Source organism: Tiliqua scincoides, chromosome 1, assembly GCF_035046505.1.
Source record: "Tiliqua scincoides isolate rTilSci1 chromosome 1, rTilSci1.hap2, whole genome shotgun sequence".
Classification (NCBI taxonomy): domain Eukaryota; kingdom Metazoa; phylum Chordata; class Lepidosauria; order Squamata; family Scincidae; genus Tiliqua; species Tiliqua scincoides.
Window position 1 is genome coordinate 183,834,830 of NC_089821.1, and position 15,747 is coordinate 183,850,576.

At 41.0% G+C, this 15,747-nt stretch overlaps 1 protein-coding gene across 1 annotated transcript; it reads left to right on the plus strand.

The window, feature by feature from the left end:
- The first annotated feature begins 1,760 nt into the window (after nt 1–1,760).
- On the plus strand, nt 1,761–15,026 carry SLC35A1 (solute carrier family 35 member A1). The gene is made up of 7 exons (XM_066612565.1): nt 1,761–1,958; nt 5,080–5,239; nt 6,121–6,273; nt 7,126–7,192; nt 8,526–8,702; nt 9,700–9,834; nt 13,732–15,026. The coding sequence occupies exons 1-7, from the start codon at nt 1,822–1,824 to the stop codon at nt 13,860–13,862; spliced, it is 960 nt and encodes a 319-aa protein (XP_066468662.1). The 5' UTR covers nt 1,761–1,821; the 3' UTR covers nt 13,863–15,026.
- The last annotated feature ends 721 nt before the right edge of the window (nt 15,027–15,747 follow it).

The following is a 15,747-nucleotide window of genomic DNA, read 5'->3' on the forward strand; positions in this document are numbered from 1 at the left end:
CATGAGCTGTGGGATGAGGGCTCCCTCCACTGCTTGCTGTTTCACATCTGTGATGCAGTAGCGGCAGCAAAGGAAAGGCCAGCCTTGCTTTGTGCAAGGCCTTTTATAGGCCTTGAGCTATTGCAAGACCTTTGTTCATTGATATAAGTTCATATTTAATATATTTGTTTATGTAAACTTATGTAAATTTATTCAAATTTTAAATGTAAATTAATTCTTTTTTTCCCCCAGCCCCCGACACAGTGTCAGAGAGACAATGTGGCCCTCTTGCCAAAAACTTTGGACACCCCTGGTCAAGGATGACATATCTCTTGCAGATCCTACTTATTTGCATTTAGCCAGATTCACACTTATTTGTATTGAAATATTTAAATTGGATCCAGTTTGGTTCTGTCATGGTCATTGGGCCTGCATTTATTTAGTAACTTCAGCTAATCATGGTTTGGGGGTGATTATGAGTTCTGTGAGCCTCAGGAGCTAGACAAATATATATTATGTACTTAAGGCATGCAAGCTGAACTATAGATGCCTTACATTTTATGGGTCGAGATCTAACCCTCTCTCATCATATTTTGTCTGGAGTTGCACAGGTGTGGAAATAACAATTTTTAATAACTTTATCCTAACCTAAAGAACAAATAGTAATGCATCAGCATTACTTGGTTTTAATTGAGAATGTTGCCTGAAGTGGTTTGGAATCATTGTCATGTGATGAGAGTCAGGAATTATCTCTACAGAGTGAAGTTAGGGGAGGCGTAATGCCCCTTGGGAAAAGCTTGGGTGGGCTTGATTCTGAATGAGATTTTTCCTTTCTTGGTTTTGTACGTGGAACATACAACTGAAAATCCCTGTACAGATCCTGACAAAAGTTTGGTATTTTTAATTCTAAAAGTCATGGTTGATACCCTTTTAAGAAGGAATGAGATTTTATCTCTACCAGGATGTACTTAGTTTACGTTATTGCAACAGGACGATGAGTAAATATTCCTTTAAGGTTCAGTTTATACTACTGAAGGTATAGTTCCATTAAAGAAATGGAGCCATGTCAGAGTTATAGTCAATGACTCATATTAAAAGTATTAAATCAACAATGAAATATAAATAAAGCAATCTTGTGCCTGCAATCTTGTGCCTGCCTTGATGACCAAATATTAGATATTGTCTGCTCTGCTATGGTTCTTCTGTTAAAAAGTCAGCAGATGGTCCTGCCATTTGTTGTTGCTTAGATGCTTCCTACATTTGATCTTAATGTCATGTGGAAGTAGGTGATCTTATTAATTTTTGTTGGTCTTTACTTTCAAGTCAATGTAGGGTGCTAGGTGAGATGCTACCCTGAAAACATCCTGCTTTGAACAGAGGTTATGACAAGGTGCAGTGTTCATCCACACAAAAGCCACCTTGACCCCTAGTCCCACCCCCTATGCTAAAACACTGTCCACCATCGATGATAATGGCTTGACACTGGGGAGAAGTACTGAAGTCCAGAAGTGATCCAGAATGAGCTTTAGGGATGAGGAGGGAAAATTGGAGACATCTTAAGGACAGTGGCAGCATTTCATCAACCTATGGAAATGTGCATTAGCAAAACAACAGTGTTGGGGATGGGTGGAAGGGTTTTTAAGAGATATGGCAGAATTTGATAGCTCTTCTGTGCTGGACTCTCTGAAGATTCAAGAGCAGCAAAAGTGTTTCTAGGATCAGCATAAATCTTTATTTTGACTCTGCTGTTGAAGTGGGTTTTGTGTCTTGTATCTTATAGAGTGATGCTTTTGTTTTTCAGAAAAAGTCAGTTTGCTTTTTAAGTTTTACTGCTTGACGGTGATGACCTTTGTGGCAGCAGCATACATAGTAGCTATGCGATACACCAGAACGACGGGCACAGTGCTATACTTTTCGACCACAGCCGTCTGCATTGCAGAAGTTATCAAGTTATTCCTGAGTTTAGGCATTTTAGCAAAGTAAGTATGGTGCTGATCAGCATCCTGGGGTGGGGTGTCCTTGATCTTTCCTTATTTTCCATGCCTCTTGCTATGTTTCACTTACATCGAATAGTGAGGCTTCAGGGATAACTTTATCTGTAGACAGACAGCTCTTGAAGAATTCTACCCTGAAAAGATTGGTTTGAAAGCTCATGAAAACTTTTCTGACTCTCTCCTCTTAACAGCTAGGCATTCCTTTCCACTGTATGTATTTTGGAAAAAGTTCAAAACGTCATTATAAATGAAATGCAGAATCTTGGTTGTGGTTATTCAGGTTAGTATTGGCATGATGCCTTGGAGTCATTCAAGAAGAACCTGTATTCTTCTTTAGAAGAAAACTGGCATTTCAGGTTTAAAAGCCACTCTAAAAAATTGTCATTCTGGGCCTGCATTCAAATGTGATGAACATTATTTGGGCAAGCTCTGACTCAGAACTTCTGTGGCTCCTTGACTGTAGCCCGTACAGATGACCCAAGACATTTTGGAGCTTGAGGAAGAAAGTCCAAATCCAAAATCCTTTTAAGCCATTTTTGCCCAATGTTGCATATACACAACAGGGATCAAATATATACACCTGAGAGTTGGGCAGAAATGGGTTAATGATGCCCTCAGATCTTCTGCCTCATGACAGGACAATCCATATTGAACTGCAGGGCGTTACCATTGCATCATGGATCATGGGCAAGGCCTTGCTACCAAAACTGGTCCTGGCTATGTATTTTAATATTAACTTGGGTGCTTTCAGCAGTAATCACTGCCAATGTTCCCTCTAATTTTTTTCCCTACAGTACACAGCAGTTAACGACCTGTGCGGTATGTAACTAGTGTAATCATAAAATGGGCAATGGCCAGTCTGATCACTTGGCACAATGTGGATCTATAATGTCCATATCCATAATGTGAATAATGCTCATGCATCACAACTAAGGTGATCAGGTGGCATGGTTAAGAACTATGTATTCAGTATGCAGTTGGCTTACTTGAATGAAACATTAACCAAACTCCATGAATAGCCCCTACTCTCAGTCTCTAGACAGCTTAGCATCTAGACCACGTCTATGTAATTGACTTCAGTCACAAGTTCTCTCTCTCACTCAGCTGTCCTTTTCCTGGTAGCTGTGCTAGTTCATTTTTATCCATTGTAAGTTACCTTGAGTTGCCTGTTGGTCAGAAAGGTGGGGTATAAGTGTTTTAAATAAGTAAGGAAGTCAGAATTTTCAAGTCCCATGGAGACTCGCACAGGGCTTGACAAACTCCAGGTGCCAGGGCTCCATGGTGCCTGGGAAGGTCACCATGATGCCTTGTATTTACGCTGCCTGACTTCTGGAGGTCTGCTGCAAACTTGAGCAGCAGTCTTAGAATTGCTTCCCTGTCTCCATGCTCGGTTGCTTCTAGTAGCTAACTATACCTGTCTGTCACATGGAGGCCATGCCAGCGATGGCAGCAGCATGGTGAAGGAATCTACTCTTCAGTCCAATCCAATCTCCCTCCGTTTCAGATATAACAATTGACCATGGATTGTTGTTTTCAATTATGGTGAAAGATTACACCTAAATCATGATTAAGGGATGGACTACCAGCCTGAATCTGAAACCATGTCTTGCAATGAACTAAGTGCTTTAACCATAGTTTAATGTTCATTTTAATCATGCTTTTGCTATAACCATTTTTAAGGGTTGGATCTTGCACCAAGCTCACATAGTTAAGGCTGTTTTTTAGTCCTTATCAGCTTCTGTTTGCAAGTAGACAAGCAAGTTCCACAAATGTTTCCCTGCACATGCCTTCTAGAACAGTGTTTCTCAATGTTTGTCCCCTGCCGCACCACTTTACGTAGTCCACCAATTGGAAGTACCACTGGAAGTGACTGGTGTTGATATCATTGCCAGTTACTTTTGGGTTAGATGCAAAGTGATCAACACCAGTAAGATGCTCAGAGTGGGCAGGAGCACTTTTTCATGCATGGAAAAGTAAGCTTTGGAGCTTTACCCACTGAACTGAGCCTTTAACCACAATTTGGTGCGTCACGTTCCTGGTCTCACTGTGGGCAGCAGGTATCTAGGAGTTCCATGAGTACCACTTGACACCATCTCAAGTACCACTGGTGGTAGCCATACCACTAGTTGAGAAACACTGTTCTAGAAGTAAGGTTTTAGCTAACATGTTAGACATCTTCCCCAGGGAAAGGCACCAAACCCTGTTGTTGCTGTGTTTACACTCTATATTTGTCTTTTTTTAAAAATGAAAAGCTGTCATGTGTTATCCCCTTCCCTTGTAGTCGTGTCCTGAGGGAGGTTCAATGCTGAACAGCTTTGCAAACTGCCTTGAATGAACAAGTAGAAGTAATGATGTGAATTTTTTATAATATAGACATTCAAAGTTTGCCCGTTATAACCGCAAGAACTGGATTTAAACCAAAACGGCTCTTTTGCTGTTTCACAATATTTTGCCACATGTGCTTAACTCATTTTATGCAGGATCTTGTATTCCCTGCTGTCAACTGAGTACACATTGTATATTGCATACATTTAATTGGTTGTCTGTGTTAAATGTTAAGTACCAGACGTCCTGTTTTTCTTGGGTTGGATCCTACAAAGCATCCGTTCTTTCCACTGAACCTCCCAAACATCTTCTCTAGTTCATGTTGTGTCGTGTGATCATTAAGTTCAATGAAAATTCCTTAATTTTATCCATATTTAAATACTTTTCAGCATTATACCTGGTTGTATTCTGTCATCTTCAAAATAAGACAGGTTACTCTGTCAGGGCAGCATGCAACAAGGCAACATAGGTTGGACTGTCAAGGGTTTTGCTTCTAGGGGCAGAACATGGTTCTGACTAGTTTCTACCTCCTGGGAGAACCACAAAATTGACAGAATACAAGGGGTAAGTGTTTGCCAGTACTTTGCAAAAAATGGTTTCCTGTAACTTGGTTTCATTGTCTAGAATGTGGCTGACTTCTTCCTATGGGCACAACCCTGTGTGGTTGTGAGAACAGGCCCCTCTGTAGGACTGTTTCTGGATAATTCCAGTTGTGCTTCTATTACTGCTGATTGTTAAGTAGTTACAGTAATATTTGTCCTCAAAATGTTTTATTTTTTAGAGAGACTGGAAGCCTGGGGCGGCTATTGACATCTTTAAGAGAAAATGTCCTAGGGAGCCCTAAAGAACTGCTCAAATTAAGTGTTCCGTCTCTCGTTTATGCCATTCAGAATAACATGGCCTTCCTGGCTCTTAGCAATTTGGATGCTGCCGTTTACCAGGTAATTGCTGACACTGTGTTAGCTGTGACAAAATGTGCAGGTAGCTGCTATTTTCGTTGTTTATAAGTAAAATCTAATAACGATTAGGAAACAAAAACAGCTCTGAGAAAATGGAACTTGGGGGTGCAGAGGGAATATAAAACCCACAATTGTTAAAGAACTAAAACTTTTAGGATTGATGGTGGTGTTTAGTGAAGGATGTGATTGGTTTGTATGAGCGGTATTGCTATCACTGTCTTTAATTGTTTTAGTGGTTTTTACTTTAACGTTTTCATTCTGATGTTTTTATTTTTTGTATGTTTTTCTGTTCTACACCACTTTGAGTGGGGTGTGTGTGTGTGTGTGTGTGTGTGAGAGAGAGAGAGAGAGAGATCTTGTAAATAAATAAATAAATGAACTCCCTTCAAGTAAAGGGAACTCTCTCTCAGCCTCAACTGCAATATGGGCCTAATAATATCTTTTAAGGACAATATGCGTGAAGTGCTTTGCGTACCCAGGAAGTGCTACATAAATGCTTAGTGTTGTTGTTGTTATCACTATTAGGAACATGTTAAGCAGAATCGGTTGGGTTTTTAAAATTGTTTATGTTGTCTTGTTTTCAACAACATGGTTTGAATTCAGCACAATAGGAGCAGAACATTGTTCATGCAAGAAGGCTTTCTTCTCTCCTGCTGCTACATCTTATGTCCTTGTCCTCCTAAAAGCATGCTCTGGAATATTTGGGAACACCTGGAACAGTGTGGGATGTGGCAAGGGAAGTTGCAGCAGGAGGGAAAAATTGGCAGAAGCTGGTAGAGGGAAGGCTCCATGCAAAGAACCCTGTCAATCCCAACCCTTGCCTGTAACTGAATAAGATGCATCATTTTCTCCCCCATCTTTAGGTGACCTACCAGTTGAAGATTCCATGCACAGCCTTATGCACAGTCTTAATGCTGAACCGCTCTCTCAGTAAACTGCAGTGGTTCTCAATCTTTATGTTGTGCGGTGGAGTCACACTTGTTCAGTGGAAGCCAGCTCAGGTTACCAAAGTTCAGGTAAGGGTTATCTCTAGGAGACTTTTCCCATAGCTATCTTCTGAAATTTAAAATGGCTGTTACACGTTACAACGGCTGTTACACATGTATAGCATCCTAACTGTGTATTTCACCCAGAGCTTCTTGGAGGAAGGGTAAAAGTAAAATGCAGTATATAAAATAATAAAGATGGAAAATGGGGAAAGAATGACTCTCTTTTCAAAATCTATTTTCCAGGCCTGTGAGTCCTTTTCTCATTTCAAAGGAACCACTTTCATGCTGTTCAGAATGGCAGCTAACTTTGACATAAATCCTGCAGCAGCAATGAACCATTAGCCATGAGAGATCAGTGTGTTGAGTTTGAGGGACTGGTAATACAAAACAAGATGTTGCAATATGTAAATTATTAATCGCTGAAAGCTTTGGTTAATCAGTGAAGAAACCTTGAATTGTTTTCTGTCCTATTGGAAAGTTAGGCCCATAATCAAAGCGAAAAATATGCCCATGCCTTGTGACGGTTGACCATGGGTATGCTACTTATTAATTTAAAAACAGGATCTTACAGTGCAGCAGGGAGAATTGCTTGAAAGAGAAACCATGCAAGAAGAAACATGGAAAAATTGTGTGCTGAGATGTTTTTAACCTGTCCAGTTATTTCCAGAATGTCTGTGTCTGGTTATTTTTTTTTCCCTACAATGAATACACAGTAAAGCAAATTCTGTACATCCTACTGCATGGCATAGTAGGTGAATATCCAGGCCAAGATTTTTTTGTTTGGGTTGTTGCCATAAAACGATACTTAGGTTTGGCTGGTAGAAATAAATGCTGCTACTGCAATTGTAAATAAACTTCCTGTTTTTGTTAATTCTGTAGGTGGAGCAGAATCCATTGATGGGCTATAGTGCAATAGCTGTTGCTGTTTTATGTTCAGGATTTGCAGGTACAGTAAAAAACTTTCATGGTACTTTTATCTTCAGGTAGCACAAACTTACCTCTAATTGTAGCCTGCCTGACACCAAAGTCTCCCTTCGTAGTTTTCTTGTGCAGCTTAGGAACCACTCCAGCACTTCTCCTGTCTGAGCTGTTCACATGATATGAGATGCTCTGGCCATGTGAGAAGAGCCCACACTATGACTGGTTCCCACACTGGTGTCATTCCTCCTAGAAACTGGGACAGTACTGACTGGGAGAAGTGCACTGTGGCCTTGGGCTGTTCACATTGCCTTTGTGGTGTGGGAAAGAACTCCACAGCAGCAGCAATTCCCATGCAGCAAAATGATCATAAAAAGAGAGAGCCTGTCATGTGAAGCTGAATCACTCAGTCCACAGAACCCTGAACACAGCTGAACTTGTAGTGCATCCCTTTACCTGCTAAACAGGTGATTGCCATTGTCAGCTCTGAGCACCTGATCTGGAGCACATGGGAGACTGAAGGAAGTACTGAACTAAAGAAGAAGTGGAGCAGGGGGAGAGAAAGCTTCACATATGTAGCAGTGGGCTTACCAAGTGTATCTTCTCAAGCAAAAATGAAATTAAAAAGTTTAAAATCTGGGCACTAAATTGGTGTTTAATTGCCTAAGACAGAATTCATGTGGGTTTAAAAAGCAGCCTAAGACAGTTCTGCTCTTTGGGCTTTTGAGTATCAGTCCTGGTTACACATAATACAGTATTTGTTTCTAAGAGGCCCGCTAGCAGTTTTCTCATAGTATAAAATTATGCCATTATATTATTTGCTGCATAAAAGGTATTCACTGCCTTGTATTTTAAACATGCCCTAATGTTCACATGTATGTTCTACATGTATAATGGTGAGCAGTTTTCTCATAGTATAAAATTATGCCATTATATTATTTGCTGCATAAAAGGTATTCACTGCCTTGTATTTTAAACATGCCCTAATGTTCACATGTATGTTCTACATGTATAATGGTGAGTGTAAATTGTTACATGGTTGAACTTAACCTCAGTCATCCATGCGCAAGTCGCCTCTAAGTGGGATTACTCCTGTAATGTGCTTTATGTGGAGCTGAGCTTGAAGACTACCTGGAACCTTTAATTGAGCCAGAAAGCAATCACCAGGATCTGGGGCTACAAGATTCAGCTATATCAAGCCAGTGCTTTCCTAGCTTTGACCTTTAAAACCCTAAATTCTAGCCAGGGGCGAGGGTATCTCAAGTAATTGCCTGCTTCTCTCAAAGTCTGACTGTGTGAATCCTTCTTCTCTGTGATTAAGTTTTATTTCTGTCTTTTCTCCTTCTGCCTCAATCTTTCAGGAGTGTATTTTGAGAAAGTCTTAAAGAGTTCAGACACATCTTTATGGGTCAGGAACATTCAGATGTATCTCTCTGGAATTGTGGTGACCTTGGTTGGTGTCCACATATCAGATGGACCTCAAGTAATGGAGAAGGGTTTCTTTTATGGCTACACACATTATGTCTGGTTTGTCATCTGTAAGTATCTGTTTGTGTCTTGCTTTACAATCTAATTGCCTGGCTCCTGAAACTTCATTTAGTGGGATCAGAGGTGCCAACCTGGGAATGTGTGGTGCTGAGCATATTAAGGATTATATATTTATGATGGTCTGTTGTTCTTTAGTAAGTGATTTGGAAAGGAAAACAGTTTGGTTCCTTAACATTATCCAAGAGTAAATGGTCTTCTGCTTGTCCCAAAATTATACTTACAACAATCATGGTAGGACTGTATCAAATAATACATGTAATGCACTGTGTACTTAAAGCACTATGCAGAGGCTAAGTCTGCAATCCTAGCCACATGTACCTGGGAGTAAGTCCTATTGACTATAGTGGAACTTACTTCTGAGTGGACATGAATAGGCTTAGGTTCTAAGTGCTATTGTTGTTTAAGCAGCTCTGGATGAGAATAGCGGACTGTGATCTAAAGGTGTCTAGTATAAGCAGACAGATGCTTCAGCTAGCATGCTTCAGGAGATGGGATCTGCTATTTCTGCTGACTTCCCCCCTTCCTCCACAATTTCTTGTGCCATATTTTGCAACATTCCCAATGTCCCCTTCAGGATTGGTTTCTTGGGGGGTCCTGGGATCTGTAACGGGGAAGACAAGCTAGAAAAGCCCGTGAACACTGCTCATGGTGCTTGGGATCCAAGCCATGGATTTTAGGTGTGATTTACTGAATTCTGCTTAGCAGTGTAAACAGTATTTAAGTCAACATTAAACAAATGTGAACAGGAGAATTGCAGACAGAATTGGCAGGCCCTGTTGCAAATGAGTGCCATTTTAGCACACAACCCTATGCTAAAATGATGCTTTGGTCTATAACTCATTCCATCAACAAACCTAGATCCGGTAAAAGGTTTTTTTTTTTTTACCTATTCCTTTGCACCAACACGGCAATAGTTCTCTACACCAGATCATTGTGAAGCAAGACATCTGACACCTCATTAACACACATCTCTTCTTTGCTTCCTAGTTCTTTCCAGTGTTGGAGGCGTCTACACTGCCATTGTCGTTAAATACACAGACAACATTATGAAAGGGTTTTCTGCGGCTGCTGCCATTGTTCTCTCTACTATTGCATCAGTCATTCTCTTTGGCTTACAGATAAGTAAGTTACTTTGGGCTTTGATTGAAGTGGCCTCATGACCCCAAGTAATTATGGTGGCCCAGCTTTAGAAGGTGTTCTGGTAACAGAGGTGTTTAAGATGAGCTTGATTGGCTGATGGGCCAGTGCAGTGTCATATCAGTATATGTGATGGTTTTTACAATAACCTACCGACCAAGCAATGTTTGTCACTCTTGCCAAATACAAAGGTAGTACAAAGGTTGAACAGAAGGTTTCCAGCATAAGCAGAAATCTAAGTGTTCAAAGAGTTGACATGCATGTGGGTATTGTGTACACATTTCAGTGCAGTCTGATGGATGGGTTTCCTACTAAGAAAATGAAGATCATTTGCATGTGCAGACTTGCTTAATTTCCACCATCCACTACTATTGTTTTAGTACTTAACTTAGGATACAACTCACTGTTCTGACTGCATGAAGGCAATCTGTCTTCACGGCAGAAGACCTCGGGCAGATACCGCTGCCCGAACGGTCTGACCAAGGAACTAAGTCAGATAGAGGTTAAAAGAGAAGATGTTTCAGACCTCATTGATAAATTAAAGATCAATAAGTCACCGGGTCCTGATGGCATCCACCCAAGAGTTATTAAGGAATTGAAGAATGAAGTTGCTGATCTCTTAACTAAAATATGCAACTTGTCCCTCAAAACGGCCACAGTGCCAGAGGATTGGAGGATAGGAAATATCCCTTTAAAAAGGGAAAGAGGGGGGATCTGGGAAACTATAGGCCAGTCAGCCTAACATCTATACTGGGTAAGATGGTGGAATGCCTCATCAAAGATAGAATCTCAAAACACATAGACGAACAAGCCTTGCTGAGGGAGAATCAGCATGGCTTCTGTAAGGGTACGTCTTGCCTCACAAACCTTTTAGAATTCTTTGAAAAGATCAACAGGCATGTAGATGCGGAGAACCCATGGGCATTATATATATGGACTTTCAGAAGGCGTTCGACATGGTCCCTCACCAAAGGCTACTGAAAAAACTCCACAGTCAGGGAATTAGAGGGCAGGTCCTCTCCTGGATTGAGACCTGGTTGAAGACCAGGAAACAGAGTGTGGGTGTCAATGGGCAATTTTCACAATGGAGAGAGGTGAAAAGGGGTGTGCCCCAAGGATCTGTCCTGGGACTGGTGCTCTTCAAGCTCTTCATAAATGACCTGGAGACAGGGTTGAGCAGTGAGGTTGCTAAGTTTGCAGACGACACCAAACTTTTCCGAGTGGTGAAGACCAGAAGTGATTGTGAGGAGCTCCAGAAGGATCTCTCCAAACTGGCAGAATGGGCAGCAAAATGGCAGATGCGTTTCAATGTCAGTAAGTGTAAAGTCATGCACATTGGGGCAAAAAATCAAAACTTCACATATAGGTGGATGGGTTCTGAGCTGTCTGTGACAGATCAGGAGAGAAATCTTGGGGTGGTGGTGGGCAAGTCGATGAAAGTGCCGACCCAATGTGCAGCGGCAGTAAAGAAGGCCAATTCTATGCTTGGAATCATTAGAACAGGTACTGAGAACAAAACAGCTAATATTATAATGCCGTTGTACAAATCTACGGTAAGGCCACACCTGGAGTATTGTGTCCAGTTCTGGTCGCCGCATCATAAAAAGGATATAGTGGAAATGGAAAAGGTGCAAAAGAGGGCAACTAAGATGATTACTGGGCTGGGGCACCTTCCTTACGAGGAAAGGCTACGGCGTTTGGGCCTCTTCAACCTAGAAAAGAGATGCCTGAGGGGAGACATGATTGAGACATACAAAATTATGCATGGGAAGGATAAAGTGGGTAGAAAGATGCTCTTTACACTCTCACATAACTCCAGACCCAGGGGACATCCACTAAAATTGAGTGTTGGGCGGGTTAGGACAGACAAAAGAAAATATTTCTTTACTCAGTGTTTGGTTGGTCTATGGAACGCCTTGCCACAGGATGTGGTGACAGCAACTGGCCTGGATGCCTTTAAAAGGGGATTGTACAAGTTTCTGGAGGAAAAATCCATTATGGGTTACAAGCCATGATGTGTATGTGCAACCTCCTGATTTTAGAAATGGGCTATGTCAGATGCAAGGGAGGGCACCAGGATGCAGGTCTCTTGTTATCTGGTGTGCTCCCTGGGACATTTGGTGGGCCGCTGTGAGATACAGGAAGCTGGACTAGATGGGCCTATGGCCTGATCTAGTGGGGCTGTTCTTATGAAGGGACTTGCAGATGCAGAAGTGATAGCTCAAGGCTCTTGTGCACGGAAAACCAAATATAATCCTGACTTGGTTTCTGCTTGTACATGTAAATTTGTCCAATTTCTTTTGCATGTGCTTGCGCCAACTGCACATGGAACAGGATCAAATGCTATTTTGTTTTCATGTATTCCCTTTAGGACACATGCAAAGGAGTAGCATCTAGAATTATTTTTCCTATGGAGCAAAAGTACACACACACACTCCCTTTCACTCACTCCTAACAGACAATCAAATATGCTGCTGAACCTCACACCTTAGGATTTTGGTTTTTAATATGAGCCTTCACTATCTCCCACATACGCTTGGCTTTCTTTTGACACTCCACTATAGGGAGGCAACAGAAAAGCAAAGCTATATTGATACAACATCATGGAAAGATGTGGTTAATGGTATCCTTGGTGTTCTATCAAAGAACATTCCACCAAGGGGGTGAGGTAGGAGCAGTCACTCAATACTGACATCCAATGGTTCTGTGGAATAATAATAGTTGCTGGAAAAAAAGTACTAAATGCTTCATTAGATTTTGAAAATGACACATGGAACTAAATGAGGAAGTGCATTGAGATGGGCAACTGCGCTTTTGGCTAGGGACATCTCAGCAAATTTGGATAGACATTTATATTGCTTATTGAGTTGTGAATCCATGAAGAATGCCTGTGTCAGCATAGTTTAAAAGGCACAAAAACCAATTATATTGCCGTTGCTGTTGAGTTTCACAGACCAGAATATCCAATTTCTAGTATTTTACCAAAACGACTGACATTCCAGATAAGTGGGAGCCAAGTTAGCAATAAGGCTGTAGGAGCAGCTAAGGCCTGTATGTCATTCATTGTTGCATGAGAATATGCAACTGCCTCCTACTTTGAAAAGCAAGAGACATAAAAGCTGTGATGGCTGTTTTCACATATGCAGGTAATTGCCTGATACTGTGGTCACTGAGGCAGTCATGTTCATGTGTGAACCCCATCTATACCTCCTCATTTATTCTTTATAAATGTGTCTAGTATATTTGATTTTGAGAGGCCATAGTTCAGTGGAAGAACACCATATTCAGTCCCTGGCGTCTCCATACAGGGGCTGGTGTTTGGCTCTCCAGAGTGTTAGAGGTCTTTCCCAGCCCCATCAACATTACTGATCTGGATAGGCTTATGATTTTATAAGATGCGTGTTGGCATCCTTCAGTCTCGAAAGACTATGGTGTCACTCTCTGAATGGTGGTTCTGGAACAGAGTGTCCTCTTCAGTGCGCAAAGCCTGGGTAAAGTAGGTATGGAGGATAGGCTGTTACCCATGCAGCAAATCCCCCCTCTAATATTGTATATAATATATATATTATATATTTTATAAGATATTTTTATATATTCATATATTTCCAAACTTGACCAGAAGGTTGTATTAGCTGTATTAAGCCAAGATGCAGTAAGCCAAAGAAGTGTTGGGAAATCAGATACTAGATTCTGCTAGACAAGACATGTAAGTTCTGCATCTTTTCCTTCAGGAAGTCTTAATACACTCCAGTTTGAGTAGTAACGCAGACACACCTCCATACAAACCCAGTTGGTCCTCATACAGCTCAGTAAACTAATCAGTTATGAATTTCTATCTGAATCAGTCTGTGTTAAATTATGTGTTTTTGTTTTCTCTTCTAGCATTAACCTTCTCTCTTGGAGCCCTTCTTGTGTGCATTTCAATATATCTGTATGGATTGCCACGACAAGACACCACAAAAATCCAGACAGTAGAAACAAAGGCGTCAAAAGAGAATCTTAATCATGTGTGACATTTGCCATCATGGAGAACAGAAAAGACAGCACAAAGTAGAGGAGAGATGACTTGGGTGTCTTTGACTTTCCTTTTAAAAGAATTAGCTATGAACTGATTATGGAAGACTCTTCTTCTTGAACTAAAAATGAAGTAAAGTGAAAATGAAGGTTTACACTGGAGGATGGATACTTCACTCAGTTGTGAAGCACTGTTTTTCCATGTAAGATTCTGTCCTATTATTGTGTTAGGACTTTGAAGATCTTGCTCATGGAACAAAAAGAATGACAAAATGGAACATGCAGCTATCATTTGATTAACCATGTGATATGGGTTCTCTTTGCAGACAGAAATGTCTGTTTGAGATGCTGCTGCAAGGAGAGCAGCTACATTTACTTAAATGGGGAATTCAATGTTGCATATTTTGATCAATGTGATACCCCTTTGTGCAGAAGGTAAGATGCATCTTCCTTGATGCCACGTGTGTGTGCCAGGCCTTAAGATCCAGCTGATGGCTGAAGAACTGCAGCTATAAATTAGTAGTTGCAACCAGAAGGAAACCAAGTGACTCAAGGCAGAAAGGGGTGGGGAGGGAATATGCTATCATTTGTTTGTTAAAATAACATTTTAAAGTTGAAATGAATTCTGCATGTTTAAGCTTTTGATATGCTGAGCCCACTACTTTTTGCAGTAGCAGGAAGAAAAGAAAAATGCAGCTTCTACTTCTTTTAAGAAGAATTTTTCTATTGTGATAAGGCTTTTTTTAATACCTATTTGTAAAATACTTTTTTTCACTGCACATTCAAATAATCTTTGTGTCAGTTAGGCAGTGCTATGTGCCATTTTGGTTTATACTTCAATCAATTATTTATTTGGGGGGCAGACAATCACTGTGTCTTCAGTTATGTACAGTTAGTCATTTTTATCCTTGTAACTCATCACTGAAATTCATAAAAGGACAAAATATTTTATTTAGCTCCTTGAACAGTGTGAGGTTTTCCATGTAAACAATTGTACATGTGTGTTTTTACTAGGAAGGTGTAATTTCTGTAAGCAGGTCTGTCCTAATTAACATGAGGTGCTGCAATCTAATTTGTGCCCTGAACTTCATAGCAAGTGTGTTTATTTCTTGGGTTCAGGCCCCCCTTTATTTTATGCTAATAGCCATAGGATAGAAATTCTGACTCAATTATGACAGCTGACTCTTCTTTAAAGCAGACAGGCAAACCCCCCCCCCCGTTCGAATTAGTGCACTATATGTGCTCTCCCCCCCCCTTAACATTTTCTTGTTTACTGATAGACCAGGTGACCAGTCTGCTTGGAGACAAACTCGATACAGAACTGAACACAGTTTGTTACAGGTACCACTGCAATATGTTTGAAAGTGGTGGTTGGTTTACTGCTGATTTTGTTGTATAAAAAGGGTTATCAAAAACAAAACCCACTTTTTTTTTTAGAGTAGTTTAAGGCAGCCTGATATTGCTACCTTCCACACTGCCACTGCTGGACCTCCCCTTACTTTCCTCCTCTGTGAACTCTTTAAACCAGGGGTGCTCAATAGGTGGATCGCGATCTACCGGTAGATCACAAGGCAAAATGAGTAGATCGCGGAGTGCCGACCCCCCCCTTCAGGTGCCTCTGGGAGGAAACGCCGGGAGTAAGGCCCATTGTACTCAATGGGGCTTACTCCCAGGTAAGTGTGGCTAGGATTGCAGCCTTACAGCCTAATCCTAGGCATGTCTACTCAGGAGTAAGTCCTGTTATACTCAGTGGGGCTCAAGGTACACCAACATACATTGTACACATAAATGTTATATGTTATGAACATTGTAAAAAAAAAACTCTGGTAGATCTCTGGGCCTTGCTAGGTTTCAAAGTAGCTCTCGAGCCAAAAAAGTGTGAAC